Source organism: Pocillopora verrucosa, chromosome 9, assembly GCF_036669915.1.
Source record: "Pocillopora verrucosa isolate sample1 chromosome 9, ASM3666991v2, whole genome shotgun sequence".
NCBI classification, from domain to species: domain Eukaryota; kingdom Metazoa; phylum Cnidaria; class Anthozoa; order Scleractinia; family Pocilloporidae; genus Pocillopora; species Pocillopora verrucosa.
In genome coordinates, this window is record NC_089320.1 from 20,232,612 (window position 1) to 20,255,973 (window position 23,362).

General features: G+C 38.1%; 1 protein-coding gene across 1 annotated transcript in view; it reads right to left on the bottom strand.

Moving 5' to 3' along the window:
• The window catches only part of LOC131793627 (intersectin-1), a 31,703-nt gene extending 8,371 nt beyond the window's left edge, over positions 1-23,332 (bottom strand). The window contains exons 1-34 of the mRNA XM_059111059.2: positions 22,900-23,332; positions 22,693-22,776; positions 22,101-22,164; positions 21,097-21,743; positions 20,474-20,537; positions 20,029-20,318; positions 19,532-19,794; positions 17,613-17,762; positions 17,146-17,286; positions 16,545-16,629; positions 16,113-16,252; positions 15,413-15,605; positions 14,597-14,914; positions 13,974-14,089; positions 13,017-13,301; positions 12,197-12,429; positions 11,666-11,757; positions 10,887-11,050; positions 10,476-10,506; positions 10,099-10,220; positions 9,790-9,891; positions 9,505-9,532; positions 8,897-9,094; positions 3,992-4,053; positions 3,487-3,552; positions 2,908-3,014; positions 2,617-2,689; positions 2,232-2,339; positions 1,751-1,849; positions 1,465-1,548; positions 1,172-1,255; positions 1,003-1,074; positions 187-333; positions 11-59 (exon numbers count right to left, since the gene is read on the bottom strand). Of these exons, the coding sequence (XP_058967042.2) occupies positions 11-59; positions 187-333; positions 1,003-1,074; positions 1,172-1,255; positions 1,465-1,548; positions 1,751-1,849; positions 2,232-2,339; positions 2,617-2,689; positions 2,908-3,014; positions 3,487-3,552; positions 3,992-4,053; positions 8,897-9,094; positions 9,505-9,532; positions 9,790-9,891; positions 10,099-10,220; positions 10,476-10,506; positions 10,887-11,050; positions 11,666-11,757; positions 12,197-12,429; positions 13,017-13,301; positions 13,974-14,089; positions 14,597-14,914; positions 15,413-15,605; positions 16,113-16,252; positions 16,545-16,629; positions 17,146-17,286; positions 17,613-17,762; positions 19,532-19,794; positions 20,029-20,318; positions 20,474-20,537; positions 21,097-21,743; positions 22,101-22,164; positions 22,693-22,776; positions 22,900-22,936 (4,798 nt within the window). The 5' untranslated portion in view covers positions 22,937-23,332. The remainder of the gene's footprint in view (positions 1-10; positions 60-186; positions 334-1,002; positions 1,075-1,171; positions 1,256-1,464; positions 1,549-1,750; positions 1,850-2,231; positions 2,340-2,616; positions 2,690-2,907; positions 3,015-3,486; positions 3,553-3,991; positions 4,054-8,896; positions 9,095-9,504; positions 9,533-9,789; positions 9,892-10,098; positions 10,221-10,475; positions 10,507-10,886; positions 11,051-11,665; positions 11,758-12,196; positions 12,430-13,016; positions 13,302-13,973; positions 14,090-14,596; positions 14,915-15,412; positions 15,606-16,112; positions 16,253-16,544; positions 16,630-17,145; positions 17,287-17,612; positions 17,763-19,531; positions 19,795-20,028; positions 20,319-20,473; positions 20,538-21,096; positions 21,744-22,100; positions 22,165-22,692; positions 22,777-22,899) is intronic.
• Positions 23,333-23,362: the final 30 nt, after the last annotated feature.

The following is a 23,362-nucleotide window of genomic DNA, read 5'->3' on the forward strand; positions in this document are numbered from 1 at the left end:
CGTTACTTACGATTCACTTCTTGAGTTCTCTTGACGATGACTTCATTCAGCATGATAGGCTGAAACAAAGTGGTAAGAATACGTGACCCTCAGAACAATTCCTGATAAACCATGACAGTCAACACAGTTACAGTAAAGAGAACTAAACGACAAAGAAATGGACGAGATGAGTGTATTGATACTTACCTTTCTGTAAATGTCATATATAGCATCTTGTTCATTGGACTCAAATCCAATCTTCTTGGACAAACTTCCTGCAATGGAGCTTCGCGGCCGGGTGAGCATGAGAAAATCGTTGAACAAGAAAGCCTTAAGTTCTTTTCCACTCTTAACCTGAAATAACAAAGGTGAAGTTCCTCTTCAGCGCAATTTCATCGCCACTGAACTGTGATCTGTTTTGTTGGCTTTCAGCGTTAAAATTCCTGAATGAAATAGAGCTGCAGGGAACACTATTTTCTGTTGCAGTCTTCGCGACTGTCAAGAGTCACGCATATGTATAACGCCGATCCTTAATCACTGGTATGCTTGTTCATTGCAAACAAACTTTGATTATGACACGAAGCAGTTGTGTTCTTCTTTCTTGGTAGAGAGAGACGGAACTTAAAAAAGCACAGAAAGCAATAATGAAAACAGGACGGTTTAAGAGTCTACCCAAAAGAGGACTAGGCAGGCGTGACACATGCCATCTCACCAGTTTCTTTCCAACTTTCTCAGATATTTAGGTCAAAAGAGTTATCGACGAATCCAAAGTGGTTCGGTTTCCCGCTTAGTCCCCGGGTTATGAGAGCTATAGCATCAAATCCCAGGGATAAAACTCCTGATGCCTACCTCTCGTGGTAGGTACCCCATAAATCGACCAGTTACTAAATAAGGCGAAAAGCAAGGAGAGCAGATCGTCTAATAAGTTATGCAAAATCAAGGTGGACAAGGTAGAAAAAAAGGACAGATTAAGAAAAAAAAACCAAAACAAAAAAAACAAATACAAAGAAAAAATAAGTGTACCTTCCATAATGTTCCGGAGTGCAACAGTTTTCTTGGTCCAAGACAGTTCGTGGTGGAATTAAAAAACAAACGCTGCAAAGAAACAAACAAAATAAAGAAACTTCAAGCATGCCGCTCTGTAAGGGAAATCAATTACTTAACTAAACGTTGACGACAACCATTCATGTACCTCTCCAATACTTTCGAGATTGACGTGTGCTTGAAGCCATTCAAGGCGATCTGTGTTTTCTTGAGAGCGTACACCTTCATTAACCTGTAGAAAACGCGCAACAACTCAACAACAGAGGAAAACTTGTAGCTATAAGTGGTATGAAGTCAACGGTGTGCATCAAGAGGAAGAAAGGGGAGAGCATGGAGGAATGGAGGATGCGGAATTCGAGAAGGAAGGAGGAAACTTTAAAGGAGGAGAAGAAGGAGAAGAGGAACAGTTCCTCTCGCATATCAAGCACCAGGATTTCTCACCTGTTGACAGAGCTCTTCGGCTTTTTCAAGCGCGGTTTCTAAGTTGCCTCTGTCAGAATGATTCTCCGGAGTAAATTTTAAAATCTACAGAGGGAGAAAAGAAAGATTGTACGTAAATACCCAAAGACAGATGTCACATAAAAAGACGCATTACCAACTTGTAGCTGCCATCTTTCAGTCGATCGATGATAAAGCAACAACACATAGTGGACGGGTCAGTCCATGAAAGTGCTTCAGAAAAAGGAACGTCTAACTAGTCTCAACCAGTAAAAAAATATTTACTTACCTCTCGGATAAGAAGGGGATATTTGCAAATTCTCTGCAAAGGCTTCAGTAAATAGCTACTCAAAGGAAGACCTTTAGCTCTGGGATCCGCAATACATCTCTAGATACAAACCAAGAAACACAAATTCAGTAAAAGCCTTAAATTTTCCCTGACAAAAATTAAATTTCCCAACACAAATAGATGATGCAGAGGCGGTCTTCATCCTCTCTTTACAGCCTTCCTTTTTCCAATTGACATATTTTAAATAACTCCAGCGGTATTGACAAAATGATGGAGATAAACGCAAATGTTCGCTTTAAGATCACAGTAACGTGAAATTCTTGTTCCAGTTTTCAACGGCTTTAACCCTTTCCCTCTCAGGAGTGACCAATCTGAAAGCAATCTCTCCTTAGAATATCCATGCATCGCCAATCAGAAAAATGATGAGAAGAAAGACCCATATCAACTATCAATCGTAACTGATCTAACACAAAATTCTCACCTTCTCTAACTGCTTGAATTCGGGAATAGTTTCGATCTTGGTTTGTAATAGCTGACAAGCTTTGAGCTGACAGCTACAGAACCTGACGTATGGAGTAAAGCGGGGCAACTAAAAGCAGAACATAAAAATACAATGCTAGGAATGAAAATAATCAACTTTAAGAGAGGATGTTCCACTTCTTTTTTCACACCCTCTCACGTCGTCATATCGCTTTAAAATTCGAAGTCAGCTACAAAAGAAACTTATCACATCCTTAAAATTACCATTAATGGTGTTTCTTTTAAAATGAGATGATTCGGAACCTAGACGATTCAGAATTCTCGTTCCGTTGCTCTTTCAAATGAAATACGACATGACAGTAAGTTTGGGTTTTAAGAGATCTCACCATTTCGCACAAAATGTCCCCAATCGACGTAATTGCCACGTTGGTGCTCATCTTCTTTCGAATGAGAAACGCCCTGTGGATCAAAACAGCGGACAACTTAGTGAACAAGCCAAGCCTTGCTTTATCATGATACAAAACGTCAAAAAATACGATTACACAGTTCAAGGTGTTTATTTTGGCCTGTTTAGGTATCATCGTAGCATGAGTCCTCAAACACTAAACTGGGTGATTTTAATTACTCACTTTAGGGTTTGAAAGGACCGTTATGAAAAACATTGCGTAACTACTTACTTGAGCAGCCTCATGTTACACCAGATGAGCTCTTTCCAGTTAATAAACACAGTGCTAAGTTCTTGCTCTGTCACTAGACCGGAATCAGCGAGAGGATTGTAGAACACCTGTATAAAATAAGTACCAATAGTTTCAACTTTCTTTATTGTACATTAGCTTTAAATAAAAATGGCCTTTCTTTAAAACAACCCTGATTTGGAGCCCTGAATTATATGAACTTAACACAGCTAATGCTGAAATAACAGACCAGCTGCTAGGGATGCTGGAGAACTAACAAGGAAGTGCTGACGACAAATCCAACAAGTTTCAAAGTAGAGAGACTGGACTCGATTGAATCCTACAGATTATAAGACCACTGCGCTAAAATACTCGGCCTTCTGCTTTGTCCCCAATATTTATCTACCTTTTTCTTTTTCCTTAATCATTTAACCCTAATCACTGCTAGGCCGGCTGTTCAACAAAAAACTCATCAGAAGACCTCACAATCAAGGGGTGAGAGAAAGTGCAATACCTTCCTTTTTTGTGAATTAATTTGATAAACTCCTCAGCTAATCAACTCTGAGTCCATCATGCACTTACTTCCAAAGTCGCACTCAGATCATCCATATAGCTCTGCTCCGAATTCATCAATTCATATATAACATTCTGTAGAGGAGAGATAATTATGAATGACGGAAACAACAAGAAAGCAAATATTGTGTTATATGTTCAGTGTGTCACTGCCAGAAAATCAAGAAGTACTTCTTGAAAATAATCTGGAAGGGAGGAGAGGCGATATAACGCTCAGTATCATACGTATTTAAGAAATAACCCAGCCGAAAGGCGAAATAACCTACTGAGGCTACAGAGAAAGGCATACCAACAAAGGTCGCATATTTCTGTTACAAGCGAACATTATTGGTTGCTCCTGGAACAAAAAAACCTCACAACTAAAGATAAACAGATGATGATAAACAAAGGAAAGTTTTTCAGTGAAGCCAATTGGGCTGAGGGGAAGGTAATCTGAAACAGCATTGTTTTGGTTGTAATGTCATGCTCAGACCGAGAAACAAAGTAATATAAAGTTAGGATTTGGCAATCGCACCTGTCTCTGTCGCTCTGTTGAAGACATGGTCGCCAACACTTTTTCATCGAATGATCCAGTCCCTATCGAGAAAATTGCCGTAGATAAGAAAGCATTCTGAGTAAAACTTTTGCACAGACGGTTCAATCAGGTCTTTGTCTGCCGCAAAAAGTGGTAAAATGCCAAATTTTCTTTCCATTTTTACGGCGCACACAAGAATCACAGTTACGAGAGATAGGACTTTTGTCCAAATCGTGGAAGGATAAACGCAAGGCAAACTTTATATTCTTAAATTCACTTTTAATCATTCCAAGCGTTCTCGTGACAGGGTGCATACGCGTCAACATTTCCTTGACATGCTATCAATTGTTCTCAACATCTAATAGGCTGGCAAAAAAGAACAGTTTAAGAAGACAGAAACATACGAACCAATGTAAAGCTCAAATAAACAATTTCGACCACGGCGTTGTAACGCGTAATATTCGGATTATTTCATTAAATTTTGTAGTCTGGCCCGCCTACATTAATATTATTTATCTGCCGACCGAACTAGCCGTAACTCTTATATTAAAACTAAGAAGAACAAATAATAAATTAAAAAAATTGTTTTTGTTGTTATTGGTTTCCACAGCTGGTATTCACACGGATCTTTTTCCCAGGTAGTATAGGTACGGCCGTATTCAGGTAGTAGGAAGATAAGTTAGTTTGACAGCTAGGGTCAATTCTTCAGGTCACAGATCTCGCAGATAATTGAATCAACTTCCTTGGTGATTCATAAATCTTAAAGCAGCTAAGTCACATGCAATAATCTATACGTGGATTACTGCGAAAAGGTAAACTTGCTTCAGCTTGAGGGAAAGTAACAAAAATAATGGCTCAGTAAGAAAGGGAGAAAAAACAAACTGCTCACAAAGAGCTGAGAAGGAAGAAGGATTGACGAGGAAAGCGGGAAGATTCCCTGTACAAGAAATGGCAAACTGAAACAATTTTAGCGCTTAAGATTGTTGATGATGTTGATCGTGAAAGAAAGTGAAACACTGAATGTTAAAGTAATAAGCCAAAAAAACACATAGATCTAGAAAGATCAGAGAAAAGAGCGGATTAACAAAGATTACAGCGACACACTTGAAAATTTTAGGATAATTGTTTGAAAGAGGCACAAATCCCCGAAATAATCTCCTGAAAATGCAAACAAAAAATAATTTGACGCGTATTGTTTCTTCGAGGTTTCGTTCATATGGAAAGTGAAACTTGGCAACAAGCGCTCGAATTGAATTTCCGTTTGAACGCCAAGCATCGCAAAAACCTTGAATCTGGGTTCAGTTAACAAAAACCACGATAAGCAGAGAATCAAATAATATTTGTTTCAAATTGAGGGATAAAAACGAAAAGATTGTTAACCTAATGCCCAATAGAGGTCAAACAGAACGAAACTGTACAAAATATCAATTTAAAAAGTTATACAGCGTTTGAAATATCGTTTCTTTACCAATTGCCATCGATGAACGCATCAATTTAGTAACTCGCTGTCGGAAAAAAAACACAACCTTTCTGAGACCTACGGGTTTAATGATCGTTGTTTGAAATAAATGTTACGTACCATGCAAAATATTTCGATTGTTTTGATTGAGTTCTTCTTTCATGACGACAACCTTTCTCTTGGGACGAAACTGGTTTTTCAGGTTTTGCAAGCTTTTACGACAAGCTTTCGCCACACGGGTCTGAAGTGGTGATTCCCCACGCGTACTGAATCCCATAACGCAAAGTAACAGTAATAACAAAAGAATGAAAGAGTATTCGATCTAAGCTGCTTTAAAGCTCTGAAAACGACGAGAAAACACTGACACTGCTGCTAGCTTCGACGGAAATGCGGATTATTTTCGAGAGATATCTTTTAATTGGTTAAAAATAGCACTGAGTCATAACTTCCACGTGGTAATATCCAGCATCAGCCGGTTAAATATTCTGATATTTAGGGAAAGCGAAATTTACATTTTACTTCGATTTCATCAATATAAAATAAGAGTCATATAGCCTGCTTAAAAAATAATAGAGAAGGGGTTAAATTTCAAAGTTCAACAGACATGAGAATTATTCGTGTTTTAGAACCTTTTTCAAATAATGTGGTAACCTGCTTCCCGATAAAATGTCTCTGTTTAAAAACACATTGGAAGGCAAGAACCAGTTACTGTTGCATCATCCACCTTATCGCGACACTTTATATTGTAAACATACCATAGACTTGGCTTACTTCCCTGTGGCAAAATATCATTAAAAAAATAACCAAACAAATTACGTTGTGAAACCATAACTAAAACGTCTTTCAGCAAAAGCTTTGCGAGAGCAGAAATATAACGGGAAACGCAAGAAAGGTTAGTTGACCGATTCAGAAATACTTCGTTTACACAAAAATGTGAAAGAATCTGAGTAGACGGCGTTGCAGGCATTTAACTCGCGAGCCTTAAAACACGCGCTTTTCTTTTACGTTGTTCGAGAGCCGCACTAGTTGGCAGTTGTACTTAGACGGAAGGGTCATTCGTAACACCTACACAAGCTGTATTCAAGTACGTGTGTCACCTCTGACATTATGACATCTAAATGTCTAAGCTGGATATTCCAGTCACCAGGGGAAAAAGTCTCCCGCGTAGAAAGCAAACCACCTCAGACTTCCTTTTCAAAACTGCTAGGTGACGATGTCGATGATACTCGACACACCTTCCCACGAAAATGAAAGTCTGAAGAGTGCGATCGTGGATACTACTTTGAGTCACTTGCATTCCTTCAAAATGAGTAATTTAAGCCTCACGACTTTCTTTCAAACATTGCAAACCTTTTCTAACTCACTTTGCTACAGTTCGCCCTGTTCCTCGATAAGGCGAATTTAATTTTATCCTAGAAGTATTTATCATTATTTTTATTTAGCTCTGGATGTGAGTTTGTGTAAGGAAGCAAGGCCTAGAGGTAAAGTCCCCAAATCGTTTTTATCAGTGAACAGTCAGAGCTTTTCTGCTAGCTTCGGGGAAAATTATCAAAAAGGGGAAAATTATCAAAAAGGAACTTGAGAGTTCAGTCTAGCTTGGGTGGAAGGATGACGGAAAAGAGAGTAAAGAAGGGGGGGGGGGGGTACGGTATGTGTTGAAAAGGATCCTTCAGCCATCGACGAGGTAATTTAGTTTGCGTGTCGACCAGTCCAGTAATTTGACCCGAAGCAATATCCACCAATCTCACGAGTCTCGTCAAACTTTGCGTAAGAATCATTGACTGGTGCCGCAGGATCCTTTCCAGCAGTCGAGGTAGAGGCGGACAAAAATGCTTTGGGAATGGAAAAATTAACTAGAATATGATACAAAACAGCGTCAAATTAAATATTGATTTTATTTTCCATCCACCAGTCATTACAGGGCGTCATAGTTATAACTAAATTGTCTCGTTCCGCAAAAGAAACTTAATCAAATTTAACGACAAGTGTAGCTTAAGAAACTCAATACGGTGGACAATTTACATTTTCAACTCGGTTGATAATACCAAATCATCTGGACGACATATATGCGCGACTAAAAAAATCAAACCACCAGAGTTAGGTATACGGCATATTATAACCAGCCAATTGAAAAAAATCCTCTACCTAGCTACTTTTATGATCCGATCATAAACCTAATTTGTCTGACCAACTATCTATTTGGTTCAAAAATAATGTTCCCGGCAGAAACCGTTATAATTATATATCTAGAATAACATGCGTTACCTAACAAAATATTCCAGCTGGTTAATCACATTGAATAAATTCCATAGCTATGACGAGTCAGCCTTTCAATGCTAATCCCTTAGTTTTTTTAGTTTATACGCGTTTTAAATCCCGATCTATCGAGCGGACCTGGATAAATTCTTCTACTGAAATACTTAAAAACAACAACCGAATGATCAATGTAGAGGCTATAATTTCAAAATATTTCGAGATCATTTAGATGCGCAATTTAAGCGAAGATAAATCCCAAAGCATTTCTGTCGTCCTCATTCCCTCCAATCTGCAGAGGAAAACACAACAATAACGAGGAAATTACATCTAGGATGGCAAGCAGATTGTACAGAGTAAAATTTCAGTAGCGTAAGGCTCGCTAACGATTTCTCTGCAGCAAATTCAAAACATCGGAGTATCCGACCAAAACATTGGAGCATTCGACCGCAACATCACAACATTGACCGCAACATCGGAGCATTTGACCACAACATCGGACCTAGTTGGGGTGCGAATCCTCATGTATGAGTCAGATTTTTCCCACAAACATGATCCACAGTCGACAAGTTTCATAATACATATTTGAAGCGGAGAAACAGCTATTTTATAGCCTTCCAACAAGCAGTTCAAAGCAGGTTCTGATTTAGAATCAAAGTTATAATTGTACTGCTGTACTTTCATTCCTAATGGTAGAAATCTGACGTCTGGGTCGCTAGAGGTTTTCCAGCCAAAGTAGCAGTTTAACAAACGTCTTGCTCAATAGCTAACATTAGACTGAGACATACATGTATTTAATCAAACTAATAATTAACGAGAGGCAGAAAACGTAGCTTCAACGCAATTACCATTTCACCCGAGTGAACTTTAAAACAACAGCACTACATTTTACACGAAACTCTCGATCTCATAACCAGCGCAATCAGACGACCATCCTTATATGAGCGCAAAACAACACCGCAGCGGGTTAAGATCCGGTAAGTAATTCTTCCTTCTAACCGCGATATATTCCCTCGTAAATTAGTTACCAGTATTGAGTGCAACATCAAAGATGAGGCCTCTTAAATTTATAACTCTGTCCGGTTCATATTCTTATTACCTACTTGCTGCATGACGAACTGAAATTGTGCAGAAAGGTTAGACTTTACATGTCCAACAGTTCTAAGAGTAAATACCTTCACTTGTTTACTTACATTGAGTCGTTCCCACTTTCGCGTTACTCAGAGTCTGAACGTAATTTGATGGAAACAAGCCCGTCTGTCCGTTCACTTCTCCTTTCCACCAGTCTCCATCCTTACCTACTACGGTGATAACGCTTCCCTTGTAGAAGGTGAGCTCGTCAGAGTTTTGGGCCGTGTAAGGGAACATGGCCAACACCTGCTCTAGTCTCGCTATGGAGATTAAAACAAATAAACTAAATCAAAGGAAGCAAGTGGAAACGGTGAGCATGTTCTAAGTTCGCAGTCACTAGAGACGAAAGAAAGGACGAAATCTTTGTCAAACCTGTAGAAGATCTTACACCACACAGATGGCGGGAATCTGTTACCAAGATCCTATGTAACTTTAAGTCAGGTCACTTTAAGCGTGAGAGAAGATGAACTTTTAACAGAATAAAGCTATGAATTAATGTTCTCTGGCAAAAAACATTCAAGAGGTAGAGTATCTATCGAAAAGGAACATTAACGGCGCCGTACAAATTACGAGAAAGATCAAGGAAAAAAACGAGGGAAAATCAGTCACAACTTAGACTTAGGCATACAATTCCACGCTTTAATAAAAGGTAGTCCTTTTAGAAACTCACCTCTTGCCACAGGAGGAACACTATAAACCTGAAAAATCGGCAGTGGAATAGCACCAAATTAGCTTTTAGTAGGAACTTTAACAAAAAAGGGATTAAAAAAAACTCTGAAATATACTCTTACCGTGAAGATCATGGAAAAGGAAACCCAGCATCATCGAAAAAAAATGAGTTTGAAAGTATTCCTCCGACATTGGCAGTGTAATTAAAGCAACAGTAAACAAGAGCTTTCAACTGAGAAGATAAGTCATGTACGTGCAGTTTCAGATGTCATTTCGGGACACTTACGCTTTCTGTGACTGGAGAGCTTGCTGCTGGCGAAGTTTTCCTATCCAATATTTTCACATGATTTGCTGGAAACATGCCGCTTTGGCGTTTCTTACCACGAGCCTACAGATACAAACGAACAAAAGAATAAAGAATTAAGAACACTGAGTTGTCGTAGACAAATTCGAAATAAGAGAGAATACAATGACTTCGTTAAGTCTTGAACTTAGAGTTTCCAATCTAAAGTAAAGCGACATTATCATTAAGCCTCCGCGCGACATGACATAAATAAAAAACAGAATGTACATGGAGTACGTATAATCCCTGTACCTGTAGTTCACCTTCCCACCAGCCATCGGGGTGTTTTTTCTTGACCAAGATCAGCTGGCCGGGTGAAAGAGACAACTGTTCCGCTGACAATGCATTGTACGCCGAAATCACAGTGGCAATTTCTGAAATTCCAAAAAATCCTTAGGTAAACTTTCAAATCACACAAAAGCAATTTTTCATTGAGTGTTGGAAACAAACCGTAATTGCAGTGCTCTGGCTTTACTTCGCTCTGTGATTGGTCGAAAAAAAACCACGCCACCCTCTTAACCAATCAGATGTCAAATCAAAACCAATCGCGACTAGATCACTCACGTTTTCCCGTTTTTCTCACGTTTTTTTTTTTTTGTGTTTTTGTTTTTTTTTGGGTGAGTTCTTACCTGGCTTCATGCGAGGAGCTGCTTTTGGTCCCTAAAAATACAAAAAAATTATTTCAAACAATTACCTGTGCATTGCAAACAAATAGCATGCATTGCCAAAAAAATCCGAGATTGTTTCTCATCAACGCGCACTGAAGTCTTTTCGAATCATTTTATTTCCTTTAGTTTTTTCCGGAAAACTTTACGAATAGGCGCCGACGGAACGAGCGAGAGAGAGAGGACGAGGGGAATAAGGAGAGGAAAGGAAAGAAGGACTGCACGCTTCGTCGTCACTCTTTCTCAGACCCCGCCGATCTTCTCCCACCCCTCATTTGCGCGTCTTTACTTTTTTTGACGTCATGTTCAGTATTCGACCGAGTTTGCCAAGCCGACTCCCGTCCAAACAGATTCAAAGCAAGTTTTCATAAGTACCTCTGTCTCCCTTTTCTTGACATAGTTGGCAGGAAACAGCCCTTGTTCCCCTCGGCAGCTTCCTTCCCACCACTCGCCTTCATCTTTATAAACCTTGATAACATCACCTTCAGAGAAGCACAGGTCACCAGCTTCACCTGTGTAATTATACACCGCTACACATTCTGAAATAAACAAAAGCAATTCTGCAAGTGAGCCCCTTTTTCTCACTAAAGCGAGAGATACAGTGCCGCTCATTAGTAAGAAGACAGTCTCGACAGACAGTCTCGATACAGATGTAACATCTTTTTCTTCAAGAAGAGGATATTTTCCAGTCGACCCCAATGGGAAACTTTAAGAAAACCATCCAGGAGGTTAAAGTAAATTGCCGTTTGTAGCTCACATTGTTAGAAAAACGTGACAACGAGAAACAAAGGATCACAAGTTTGAAATTGCTCGAGAAACTAATATGATCTGCCCTTTGACATGATCAATGAACATCTATTGGGATTACTTTTCTACTCGTTTCTAGCCAAATGAAATGTGTGCCTTACACCGTGGAAAGCGCATCAAGAACTGACATAACAGATTCTGCTAACTTCAATCCACACCATCGCCCAAATTGTCTCCAACACCCCTGTTTTCGAGTCGTTTGAAGCAATCCAAGTGATCATGAAACGTTCGTGATTGTCTGGCCTAATAGCCTTAAATTGTTGCGACCGATTGAGCATTAAACAAGGCGACTCAGAAAATCAAACGAAAACCAAGCTTGGATGAATCTTTGGTCAACAGTTACTTACCAAACAGTGTTGTTGGTGAACTTGGAATTGGTTCAGTAAGAGGAATGGATTCTGGAGACTTACTCGGTTGTTCTTTCGGTGCCCCGTTTGTCCTTCAAAAAACAAAACAGAGGGATCATTCAGAGCCCTGATACTGATAGATTACACTTGTGGGTTACTTAAAGAGCAGGACCTTGAGAGGGGGCTGATAACAGGGATAAATTGAGGCTAAAACGAAGTTCGAGCAATTGCCTCCTAAATACACTAGTTAACCCTCTCATCTTTAAGAGTGATTAGCATCTAATTTCTCCTTACAATATCACCCCTGAATAACACATTGAAGCCACGAGAATAAAGGAAATGATCCTCACCAGAACAAGATCTTGATTATTAAAAAAATTATCCTCGTCAGAACCTTAGGAAATATATATATATACAGAGTAGTGTGAAGAACATGCATGCTGTTGTTGGAGTGTGACTAACGACACCAGCTACATGAAAGCTGAAACGCCACGAGATGTGAAGTTTCATTTTCATAACGGTCACACTTACTCGCCCGGTTTTGTGGCTCCGCTAACTCCTCCAAGAAGTTTAACGTAAGACTTAGGAAACCATCCCACACTGCCGTTGAGTTCTCCACACCACCACATGTCCTGCTGCTCCTTGACGATAATCACGTCGTTCTTATTAAACGTAAGGTGATCATCTTTTTTCGCTCTGTAAGGATACAATGCCATCACTCTGAAGCCTTCGGCAGACTGTTGGGTGCTAACAGTCTTTGGCGCCTGCAAGAAAAACAGTTTGTGTTGATAGGTTACTGGAGACAGGCAATATGACTTTTCAGGTGGTAACCCTTCACAAATTTCTACATCAAAACTTCAGTCTCTAAGTGATGCATGGGAAGATGGCTGAACGACTTCTGTAAATACCAGCAAGTTTGCCAGAAATTGGTAAATATAATTTAACAACTGTACCATTGTGATACTAAATGTTTTACATTTTGATTCAAATTTTTTCTCTCATAACCCTTAATTCCCATGAGTGACCAAGACAGTATTCTCCTTACAATATCTAGCAAACAAGTGATTGGATTGAAGAAAACTGTCAATTTAGGGATTATTAGTAAATTCAATATATAACTCTATGAACTAAAATCATTAGAATTGTAAGGAAGACAGTGAGGGAAATTTCTAATGAGATCTTGAGAGTGAAAGGGTTAAGAATTTTTTATTACCAACTGGATTTTTAATTTTTGTTTGTTTCAGATTTAGACCATGAAAAAGATAAAGGAAAATGATACCAAAACCACAATCATAACATTAACAGCTGAAACACAACATACATTTCAATAATTTATTTCTTTTTCTCTCACCTCTGTGACAACATTTGTGTTTGTTGCAGAAGAGTTCTGGTTCAGAACTGCCGCACTGATTGTGCCTCCTGTAGAAAACTGCATGTTGAGAGCTGCTGTAAGAGACTTTACCGTAGAAGAGCTCTCTGGAGGTGAAACAGTGACAGCTTCTTTTTGAGATTTGTCGGAAGATTTTGCTTCTTCCTCAGTGATTCTTTCAGCATAATTTGCTGGGAACAAGCCTTTCTTGCCATTTGCCTCACCATGAAGCCAACCAGGTGGAGCTTTACTTTCACTGGGATCAATCTAGGAAAAGAAAAGGTACATGTGTACAGAAATGTGTGACAAATGGTCTGTCTTAGGTGAACAACTAATTACAAATAAAGTGTGTTGTAATTAAACAGAAACATGTTACACATGTGTATAAGTGAAAACATACCCTTTTGTAGAAATTGGCTAAAGAGGGCCCCAGCAGGGTACCCTTAAAGGTATTTGATCATATTTTAAGACTCTAGTCAGTGCAGAAATGAAGAAAAGAAAGGCAACTGAGACAGTAAGAAGCTAGAAAGTTTGGAGTTTTATAAAAAAGCTCTTGCATCAATCTTGTTTTCTTTAATGTTTTTGCTGCTTAATTTCAAATAGATGGTACTTAACCTTAAATGTAATTTTTTGCAGCTTGTTTGGCATTTAGATGTAAGTTTCATGCAGTATTTTTGTTTCAAAGTCAATGCTTTACTCTGTGTATGTACAGTATCCACAGGTATTGTGAGGCTAAAAGTGAACACTGACTTGTGAACATCAGTCTGTTTATAGTGTTGAAACATACCACAAGTCTAGCAAAAAAAATAGTGGGCCTACAAAGTGATATAACCCCCTTTTTGTGCAAGAGCCTTTTCATAACTGTTGTTGGAGTCATCTGCTTGAAAGAACCACTTAATTATTGTTTGCCAGATGCATACAATTCCTCTGAACCCTTACTATGACAATGTCTCCTTCTTCAATGGCCATCTCATCAGGATTTCTGGGTTCAAATTCATAAAGAATTTTGTAGTATTCCTTCTTTGACACTGGTTTTGAAATGGGTTTAAAGAGATCTGTAATTAAAAAAGAAATAAAGTTGAAAAGAGCTCATCTGTATATGATAAACATTCTTTCTCAGAAGAAAGAAAATAAATGAAAGTATGCAATATTACAGGTTGGCATGTACTATTTCTGCACAAACCATGTTAAGTTGTACATGTAAGTATAGCACACAAATTAGAGGATATTTGCTCTGACAAGGGCCAACACTTGAAATGTCAGCTTATAAACTCTTTACTGAAGCCAATTTACATTGTAAACTCAGTTGATTAAACCAAATTATCAAATCAGAGGTTAAACATGTATAATTAAGTTTAGGTTCAAGCTTCATCTTTGCTATAACTTCTTCAAACTAGTTTGATTTTTCTTTTTTTTATGCAAAAGAATAGGAAAATGAGTACAAACCAAAGGAAAGTAAAATTCAATCTGGTATGCTAAACTCATGACCATGAAAAAAAAAAAAGGGGGGGGAGGGAAGGGGTTGAACCACATCTATCATGCTTAAATCTTAGCAATCTTACTTGAAGGGGCTGGTCTCACTTCAGCTGATTGTTCCTTTATCATTTGCTGCATCTGGAGGACCTTATGCTTCACATCACCAGCTGATGTGCTGCTGGTGTTGCTGGTATTACTGGTTGACTCGCTACTGATGTGCCTAACTATTGGTGGTGCACTTGACACTAACATCTGTTGTTGTTGGACAAGTATCTGGTCTTTTGTTATAAGCTGCTGTTTTTTCAGCTCCTCTTGTCTTCTGGCTTCTTCAGCCTGTCTCGCTTCATTAAGGCGTCGGCGCATCTCTTGTTCCTTCCTCTGTTTTTCCTGTTCTTGTCTCATGGCTAAAAGATGACAAAAGATACAAATGAAATAACAGTACTGAAATGCATGCAGGGTACGCATAGATAACAAATGAACATACTCTTTTGCTGGTAACACTACAATGTAACGATGACTTAATAAACCCTTATCCCCAAAGAGTGACTGGTGTTTAATCTCTCCTAGCCATAACACCCTTCAACCACATATAACACTGAGTCATATGAATAAAGGAAATGATCGCTTATTCAAGAAGCTCCTGATTGCCAAGAAAATTCTCCTTGTAAGTAACATAGTAAATGTAACAAGAACAGTGTGGAGAATATGAATATTAATGTTAGGGTGTAAAAAGTTAAGTTGTGCAAATAATAAGATCTGAATGACAACTTGACGTCACATGTGCATCTTGCATGGACTGTTTTCTTCCCTTTTTTGATAAAAAAAACTACCTGTAAGAACAAACAAGAGGAATCACTTCCTGGAGGCATGTAAAGAAAATGCTGGCACTGCAAGTTACTGACCTTCTAGCTCTCTTTCTCTCTGTTTCCTTGCTTCCTCCTCTTCGCGTTTCCGTCTGGCATCCATTTCTTTGCGCTGTCTATCATCTTCATCTTTCCGTTGTTTCCAAGTGGTGTATTCTCTCTGTTTAGCTTCTGATATGTGTTGTAGCCTGGTACTTTGTCCAGACAATTGCTGTGCACTTGTGTTAAGATCCTGAAAATATGATTGTCTTATTTATGAGAAGGTTGATAGGTTACCAATAACATGCAAAAGACTCTCATATTAAGGCACTCTCCAGTGACGAGAGACATATGCAGTCCCAGTTTACATATTTAAGTACAATTGCACAATTACTGTAACTGCCATTTACAAGCAGGTGTCACCTTTGCACCCTCTAAAATATTGCATTTATTTCGTGGCACATTGTAGGTCTGACTCATGATCAATGAAAAGGCAAACGGCACTTTGAACAATGCATCTCACCCCTTTGACCCCAAAGAGCGACCAGCATCTAATTTCTTCTTAAAACATCACCCTTGAATCACACATAAAAGTCAGGAGGGTAAAGGACATGATAACCAACTAAAGAAACTTGATTGCTTAAACCTGATTAAAATGAAGTAAAAGATTTAAGACTTAGCAAGGAACCAAACCTACAAAGCAAAGTCCAGATGAGTGAAAGCCTAGGATGTGATATCAACAACAGCTGCTTAACGGTACCTTAAGCTGTGTATTAACAGTGTCAAGCTCCTTAAATTTCTCAGAAAGAACCCTCTCCATGTTGTTCTGTAATGTTTGGAGTCTTCTCAAGTTCCCCCCTGAGTCCTGTACACTGGCCATAACATTGCCATGGGTGTCTCCTGAAAGTTTTCAATTCAAGTGTGAATAGTTATTGTATCTTCAAGGAAAGCAAGCTATGTACTAAAATAAGGAAATGTTGCATGTACAGGGTTCAACAGAGACTTTATTCATAAGGTTTAAACATTTACACAATGAGCCAAAGAAAGCTTATGGATCTCAACTGTTTCAAACCCCCAATTTTCATCTCATTGCTTGAAATACCTGTGCAAATTTCAAGACCAAACATGTAGCTTAGAATATAGTTGCATACAATGTAAGATCACTATGTTATCTGTGGCAAACCAAACTTACCTAATTTGTTAGAATCTATTGAGTTAATTTCCTGTGAGAGTCGTTCACTCTCCTTCTTCATTACAACTATTCTTTGCTGTGAGTCCTAAATGGTAGGAGCAAAAACATTCAGTACTGTGTCTGAATGGTCAGTAGAAACATGTTCACAACAGCTTATTCTTCCACACAATAACTTAAATCAGATCACTCAAAACAGACCTGACAAAGAAAGCTAAGCTTACATCCAAATGTATTGATCTACTAAGTTATGTCTTATTGCAACAAGGTAAGCAAATATGTCACTGAGAACAAACTTCCTAATAAGCTTCAAGTAGGGTACACTGTATCCATGACTGAGTACATATCAGCATGAAAATGGTCTGTTCCTTCATAGAACCTTTGTCAAATTTGGATGTACATTGTGTTGCAAGCTACTTCAGAAAGAAGTTGTGTAAAGAACAGAAGGAGCTAACTAAAAAAGATTAGCTAAATCCAAAGTTGCAGCTATCAGACAAACTGGTGAAAATATTCCTTGCACAAATGTAACTATATGAAAAAGTTACTGCATAAAGTTACTTTAACAGAAAGGGTGAAAAGACTTCAGAACAGCATCTAGACATACCTTGATATCACACTGAACCCTACTAATCTCTGCTAGTCTCATTTCTCTGCTCTGATTTATAAGATTAACTGCGGACTGACACTGCACAAATGTTTGTCTTTCTTTATCTAATGTCTCTCGTGCTTCATTTCTGGCCTGGTTCTGGTAAACAGAATAAACATTGACAAATAGTTATAACCTTCTTGTATTCAACTGGATTTAATCCTTTAAACCCTAAGAGTGACCAGTATCTAATTTCTTCTCACAACATCACTCATGAAGGTCACAAGAATAAAGGAAATGATCACCAACTAAAGAATCTTTAGGCTGTTAAGCAAATTCTCCTTATCAGCACCTTAGGAAATGTCTAGAGAAGAGTATGGAGAATATGGATACTGATGTTAGGGTGTAAAGGGTTAAGTGAATGAACAAAACCCTTTTCTGGACAAAATAACTGCACTAAAAGATAGAAAAGCACATGTACTCACCACTTTAAGTAATTCTTCTTCAAGTTTCTGAACCCTTGATTTAAGATTATTGACAATATCTTGTTCCATATTTTTGTGATTTAAGAGTTCTTCCTTTTTTCTCTTTTCCCATTCTAATTGACGTTGCCTCTCAGCTTCAATCTGGGCAGCCTAAGAGCAAAAAGGTATTATATGATAAGCCAAATGATACCAGCATTTTGAGATTCAGCCAAGTGCGTCACTGATTCTTTTGCTACATTTTGATGTCATCTGTGATCTATTAGTGAACAGATGCATGACAACATTAACCCTTATACTCCCATGAGTGACCAAGACAGAATTGTTTCCCTGCAATATCAAACTGATAAGTAATGAGAATAAAGACAAATATCAATTTGGGGATAATTAGTTGATCCAATACTAAATTCTCTGAACTAACATTATTAGAATTGTATGGTTGACAATAAGAAGAATTACAAATTTGATCTGGGATTTAAAGGGTTAAATGTAATCTGCAAAGACACATAGTGAACCTGCTCATACGCACACATGCGGAATGATCAAAGAGGTTATTAGCTACAGAGTAGGAATTTAAGAATTTTAAGTCAATACTTAATTCCCCACACTTAAATTCAGAGAAGTACATGACATTGTATAAATAATCAGTAAGGAGAATATACAAGTTAATCATGATGGGACTAAAAACTATTCGGCGATGAGTTTTTCAGGAGGAGAGCCTTCATAAATTCCAACATCAACACTTCAGTTTCTGAGTGGTGCATGGACAGTCTAATCATCAGGCTGAATCTGGCCAAGACTTAACCCTTTCACTCCCAAGATCTCATTTGTAATTCTCCCTATTGTCTACCATCCAATTTTCATCCTGTTGGTTTGGAGAATTAGATACTAGGTCATATAATTAATCCCTTATCCCCCATCATGTTGGTTTGGAGAATTAGATACTAGGTCATATAATTAATCCCTTATCCCCCATCATGTTGGTTTGGAGAATTAGATACTAGGTCATATAATTAATCCCTTATCCCTCATCATGTTGGTTTGGAGAATTACATACTAGGTCATATAATTAATCCCTTATCCCTAATCATGTTGGTTTGGAGAATTACATACTAGGTCATATAATTAATCCCTTATCCCCCATCATGTTGGTTTGGAGAATTACATACTAGGTCATATAATTAATCCCTTATCCCTCATCCTGTTGGTTTGGAGAATTACATACTAGGTCATATAATTAATCCCTTATCCCTCATCATGTTGGTTTGGAGAATTACATACTAGGTCATATAATTAATCCCTTATCCCTCATCCTGTTGGTTTGGAGAATTACATACTAGGTCATATAATTAATCCCTTATCCCTCATCATGTTGGTTTGGAGAATTACATACTAGGTCATATAATTAATCCCTTATCCCCCATCATGTTGGTTTGGAGAATTACATACTAGGTCATATAATTAATCCCTTATCCCTCATCATGTTGGTTTGGAGAATTACATACTAGGTCATATAATTAATCCCTTATCCCTCATCATGTTGGTTTGGAGAATTACATACTAGGTCATATAATTAATCCCTTATTTATATTTTTCTTCATGCCCATCCAGTGTCCACTTGGTATAATATTGATACCGTGAGGAGAAGTTCTGTCTTGATCAGTGCATCAAATGTGTTTTATTCAAAGGTACAGTACAGACCTAGTCATTCCTAATGCAGCACAGTAACCACTTACCCATTAAATCTCCTCCAATTTATTTAAAATTCAGGGTCATTTATGGCAGAATGTATTTTCACCTTCATCAATTTTAGCAAATTTGAAACGTATAAGCTGAATGTGCATGCAATTACCACATGTACCCTTAAATACAACTAACTTTACTGCAAAGGAAAATTGCACATGAACATGCTTGAGTCTTACAAGTCTCTGCTGAATCATTTTCTTCTTCAGTGCTTCTTGCTCTCTCTCCATCTCCAGCTGTTGCTGTCGCTGTTTCTCCAGCTCTGCTTGTCGCTTCTGTTCAGCTTCAAGTTTTGCTCTTTGTCTCCTTTCCTCCTCCAGGGCTTCTTTCCTCTCCCTCTCCTCTCTTTCTTTTTTCATTTTTTCTTGCAATTCCATGCGTCTCCTCTCAAGCTCCAGGCGGCCCTTTTCAAAGTTATCTTTCCTCTTGTCTTCAAAAGTAACTAAACAAAAAAAGAATTAAGTCAATAACCTAGTGACATCCCATACTGTCTGCAAGTCCATGTGAGTTGACTGTTATGTCAAAATTTAATTTTTAAAAGTCTAATGCAGATTTTTAATACTTTTGTTTGATGACCCTCCCAGAAGGATAGATTACAAATAAAAAACGTTTAAGTACCAAACAAGGTAAGACCTAAACATCTTTGAAGGATGTGAAAATAGCTGTTAAAACTTACAGACTCCCTTAGCATTTGAGGTACTTCCAGACCGTGCCCTTCCATCTATGCTTCCACTTCTCTCTCTTTCACTCCCACTTCTCTCTCGTCCACTGTCAGACCGTTCACGACCGTCTGCAACAGATGAAAATGTAGTGCTTGCTTGCCGTGACTGGAATGAAGGTGGAAGAAGCTCTGGTGGGACAGCAGGAGGCAAGGCCTGACCGTGCTTTGCCAGCTCAACCAAGTGCATTGCCAATGCAAATTCTTCAATATTCAGCTGTCCATCTTTGTCTAAATCTGAAAGATTCCTAAATTATAAAAAAAAAAATTAGAAAAATTAGATTTTCATTTTTCAACTGTTGTCCAACTGTCCTGATTGTTCTGGATTTATCTTTGGTAAAAGGGCTCCTTTTAGTTATTTAAATATTAAACAAGACTAAAATGTTTTTTAAATCTAACTTACCATATTTGAGCAAGAATTCCCTGTGAAAGTCCTGACTGAATTAACATACTTCTAGCTTGTTCACCTAAAAAAAAAAAAAACCAAAAACAGACAAAAAAGTGTCAAATGAATATATACATTGCACTTAATTGCATCAATTTAAGTCAATTTGATTTTAAAAGGCGCTTCTTTCATCAATGCTCATTACCTTACTAGGGACATTTTGATTTAAAATCTATCAAATAGTTTTTGTCAAAGCTCACAGATTTCCTTAACCTTTGCTATCAAAAATGTGTATGCATCTTAGATGGATAATATCCACAGACAGACTCCATCGTAAACTTTTGTGCCAAATGGTTGTTTATACATTGTATTTGAATGACACATTCAGTGTACATGGTGCATATCCACATACATTGTTCACAATAAAGCTGAATCCTTCGCCCATACATTTCACACCTGATTTTTTCCCCCACTGAATTCTTTTTGCCACAAAAATAACTAAATATACCAAAACTGCTTTCCAACTAAGTGATGTTAAGTGTACTGAGTAAACCCAGTAAATTTGGTTCATGAAAATCAATAAAGAAAAAAGTAGCAATCACTTTGCTGGTCAGTCTGTCAATTTTGAACAGTTTTCTCACCTGATAAAAAGCCTGTCTTCTGATAATCATTTGCTTTAAACATCTGATTATATTTTAGTCTATTGTTTGGTGATATAGTTCCATATGTTCCTGCTCCAGCTGGACTAAAATTTCCAGTGAGTGAGTTTGCCCTGCGGACACTGGGAATTCCTGGCCCAAAACCACTCTGACTTTGACCTCCAGGCCCATTTATTATTGCCGCACTAGGAGCAGCAGTGTTTAAGGCACTGCTCATTCCAACATTAAATGATGATGATAATGATGCCGCAGGTAAGCCTGCTGATATCTGCGGCCCAAAAGAAGAACCAAATACAGAAGATGATGAAGACACTGCTGCTCTTGTTTGTGGTGGCGATTGGCTTATTCCTGACCATGAAATGCCTGAAGTTTGTTTGTGTGGCAGTGTCATCATACCAGCTTTGGAGAAGCCGTTTGATATTGGTTGATTGGAGGACTGACCCCAATCAGTGGAAGATTTTGCTTTCTGTTGACCCACCTGAAAGGTGCTTGGCATTGAGGTCATTTTTAAACTATTAGGGAGTGATGTGGGCAACTCCACTCCTTTTAACTTGCTTTGTATCAAATGAACAGCAATTGTAAATTCTTGCATAGTCATCTTGCCGTCCCGGTCCATGTCTGCAAGATTCCTAGAGTGCCAGTTAAAAAGATCTCAGTTTTACCTCTGTGATATCGCAGAGTACACAAGGTCATTCCCAATCATTTTAATTCATACAGCAGTTTTTAACCCTTGAACTACCACTAGTGACCAACGCTCAATTTCTCTTTACAGTATAATACCCTGGGTATGAAAGTCTATCAAGAAGGAACTCAGTTAAATTTGAGGCTTAATTCAACAACAAAACAAAAATTACCCATAATACAAAATTATTGTGAACTCAAACATAAATTTAATTCAGGTATGAATGTCAGTCAAGCTGGAACTCTTTGGTGTACTGTCTACATGCACCACAGAGAATATTTTTATGAATTTAAATACGTCTTACCATATCTGACCTAACACCATAGGTGGAAGATTAGACTTCAGGAAATACTTCTTGGCTTGTTCCCCTAGAGGAAATACATATTTACATCATTAGTGATTCTATAAAATTAGCTAGAGCCTTTGAATTTTATCAGAAACAAAAACTAAACAGTTATTCAGAAAATAAATTTAACTTTTAACAGCTTTATAGGCATAGTATTAGATTCCCCTTCCAAGTGCATCTTATTAAAGTTCGTTATGTTAATTTCCATTCATACGAATTTAATTTCCCATTCATTTTTGTTTTAATCCATAAAATTATAAATGTGTTTACACAAGTCGATCGTTAACAAACTGCTGCAAAGAATCTTTCAAATTAATCTGTATGTTAAGGATCCATGTACAGATCTACGGTCGGATCAAAGAGATTACACTGTCTCAGTTCAACAAACTTAACGTCATTCATTGTTTTGATTGAAACAAATGGATTATCGGGAGGCGGATAAGACAGGAATGCAAATAAACACGTTACAACTTGAATGTGCAAATCTGGTGGCAAAGATCACTAGCATACTTTATTATAATTGTGTCCAATATCAAGGAATTGAGCAAACCTGTCAGGAAACCACTCGCTGGATTCAAACTTTGAAAGGTTGCTTCATGTTTAGTCCGATCTTCAGATGTTATCACCCACGAGGCTTAAAGAGAAAGAGACCAAATCAAAAGTAAAAGGAGAATCTTAGCAACAGTACCCTCCCAAGTAAGCAGAGAAAAAAAAGAATCTATGTTGTAAATGTAATTATTCAGACAAATGAGCACACCGGGTAGGGAAGGGGCAAGTCCGCCTGACGATGCCATCCGTGTCTTGTCGAATTCACTCCTTGGCCATACCAAAAATGCTCCTGTCCGAACTGAAATCTTTCACAATAAAGCGCTGAGATTTCAGTTCACTATCCCCTGAGAATAAAAATCTTCATTTTCAAGTGTCAGACTTTTTCATTTAGTCTCCAGCGAATCAGAAATCTAGTCGACGCCGACACAACAGCAATATTTCAAATTGACGGTGGAAGTTTAACACCATCCGATGAAGCGCAACGCACCAGCGCCTCCTCTCACAGGCAGATTAACAGGTGAGCTGAGGAATTAATCCCTGAGGACTCCTGGAGAACTACAACTGTCAATACACCGGTTGACTACGATCTATAACTGAAAAAGATAACACGAGCTCATGCCCCTTTGGCATTCGAGCTAAACAACACATGTCAAGAGCGCAAGCGCATTGAG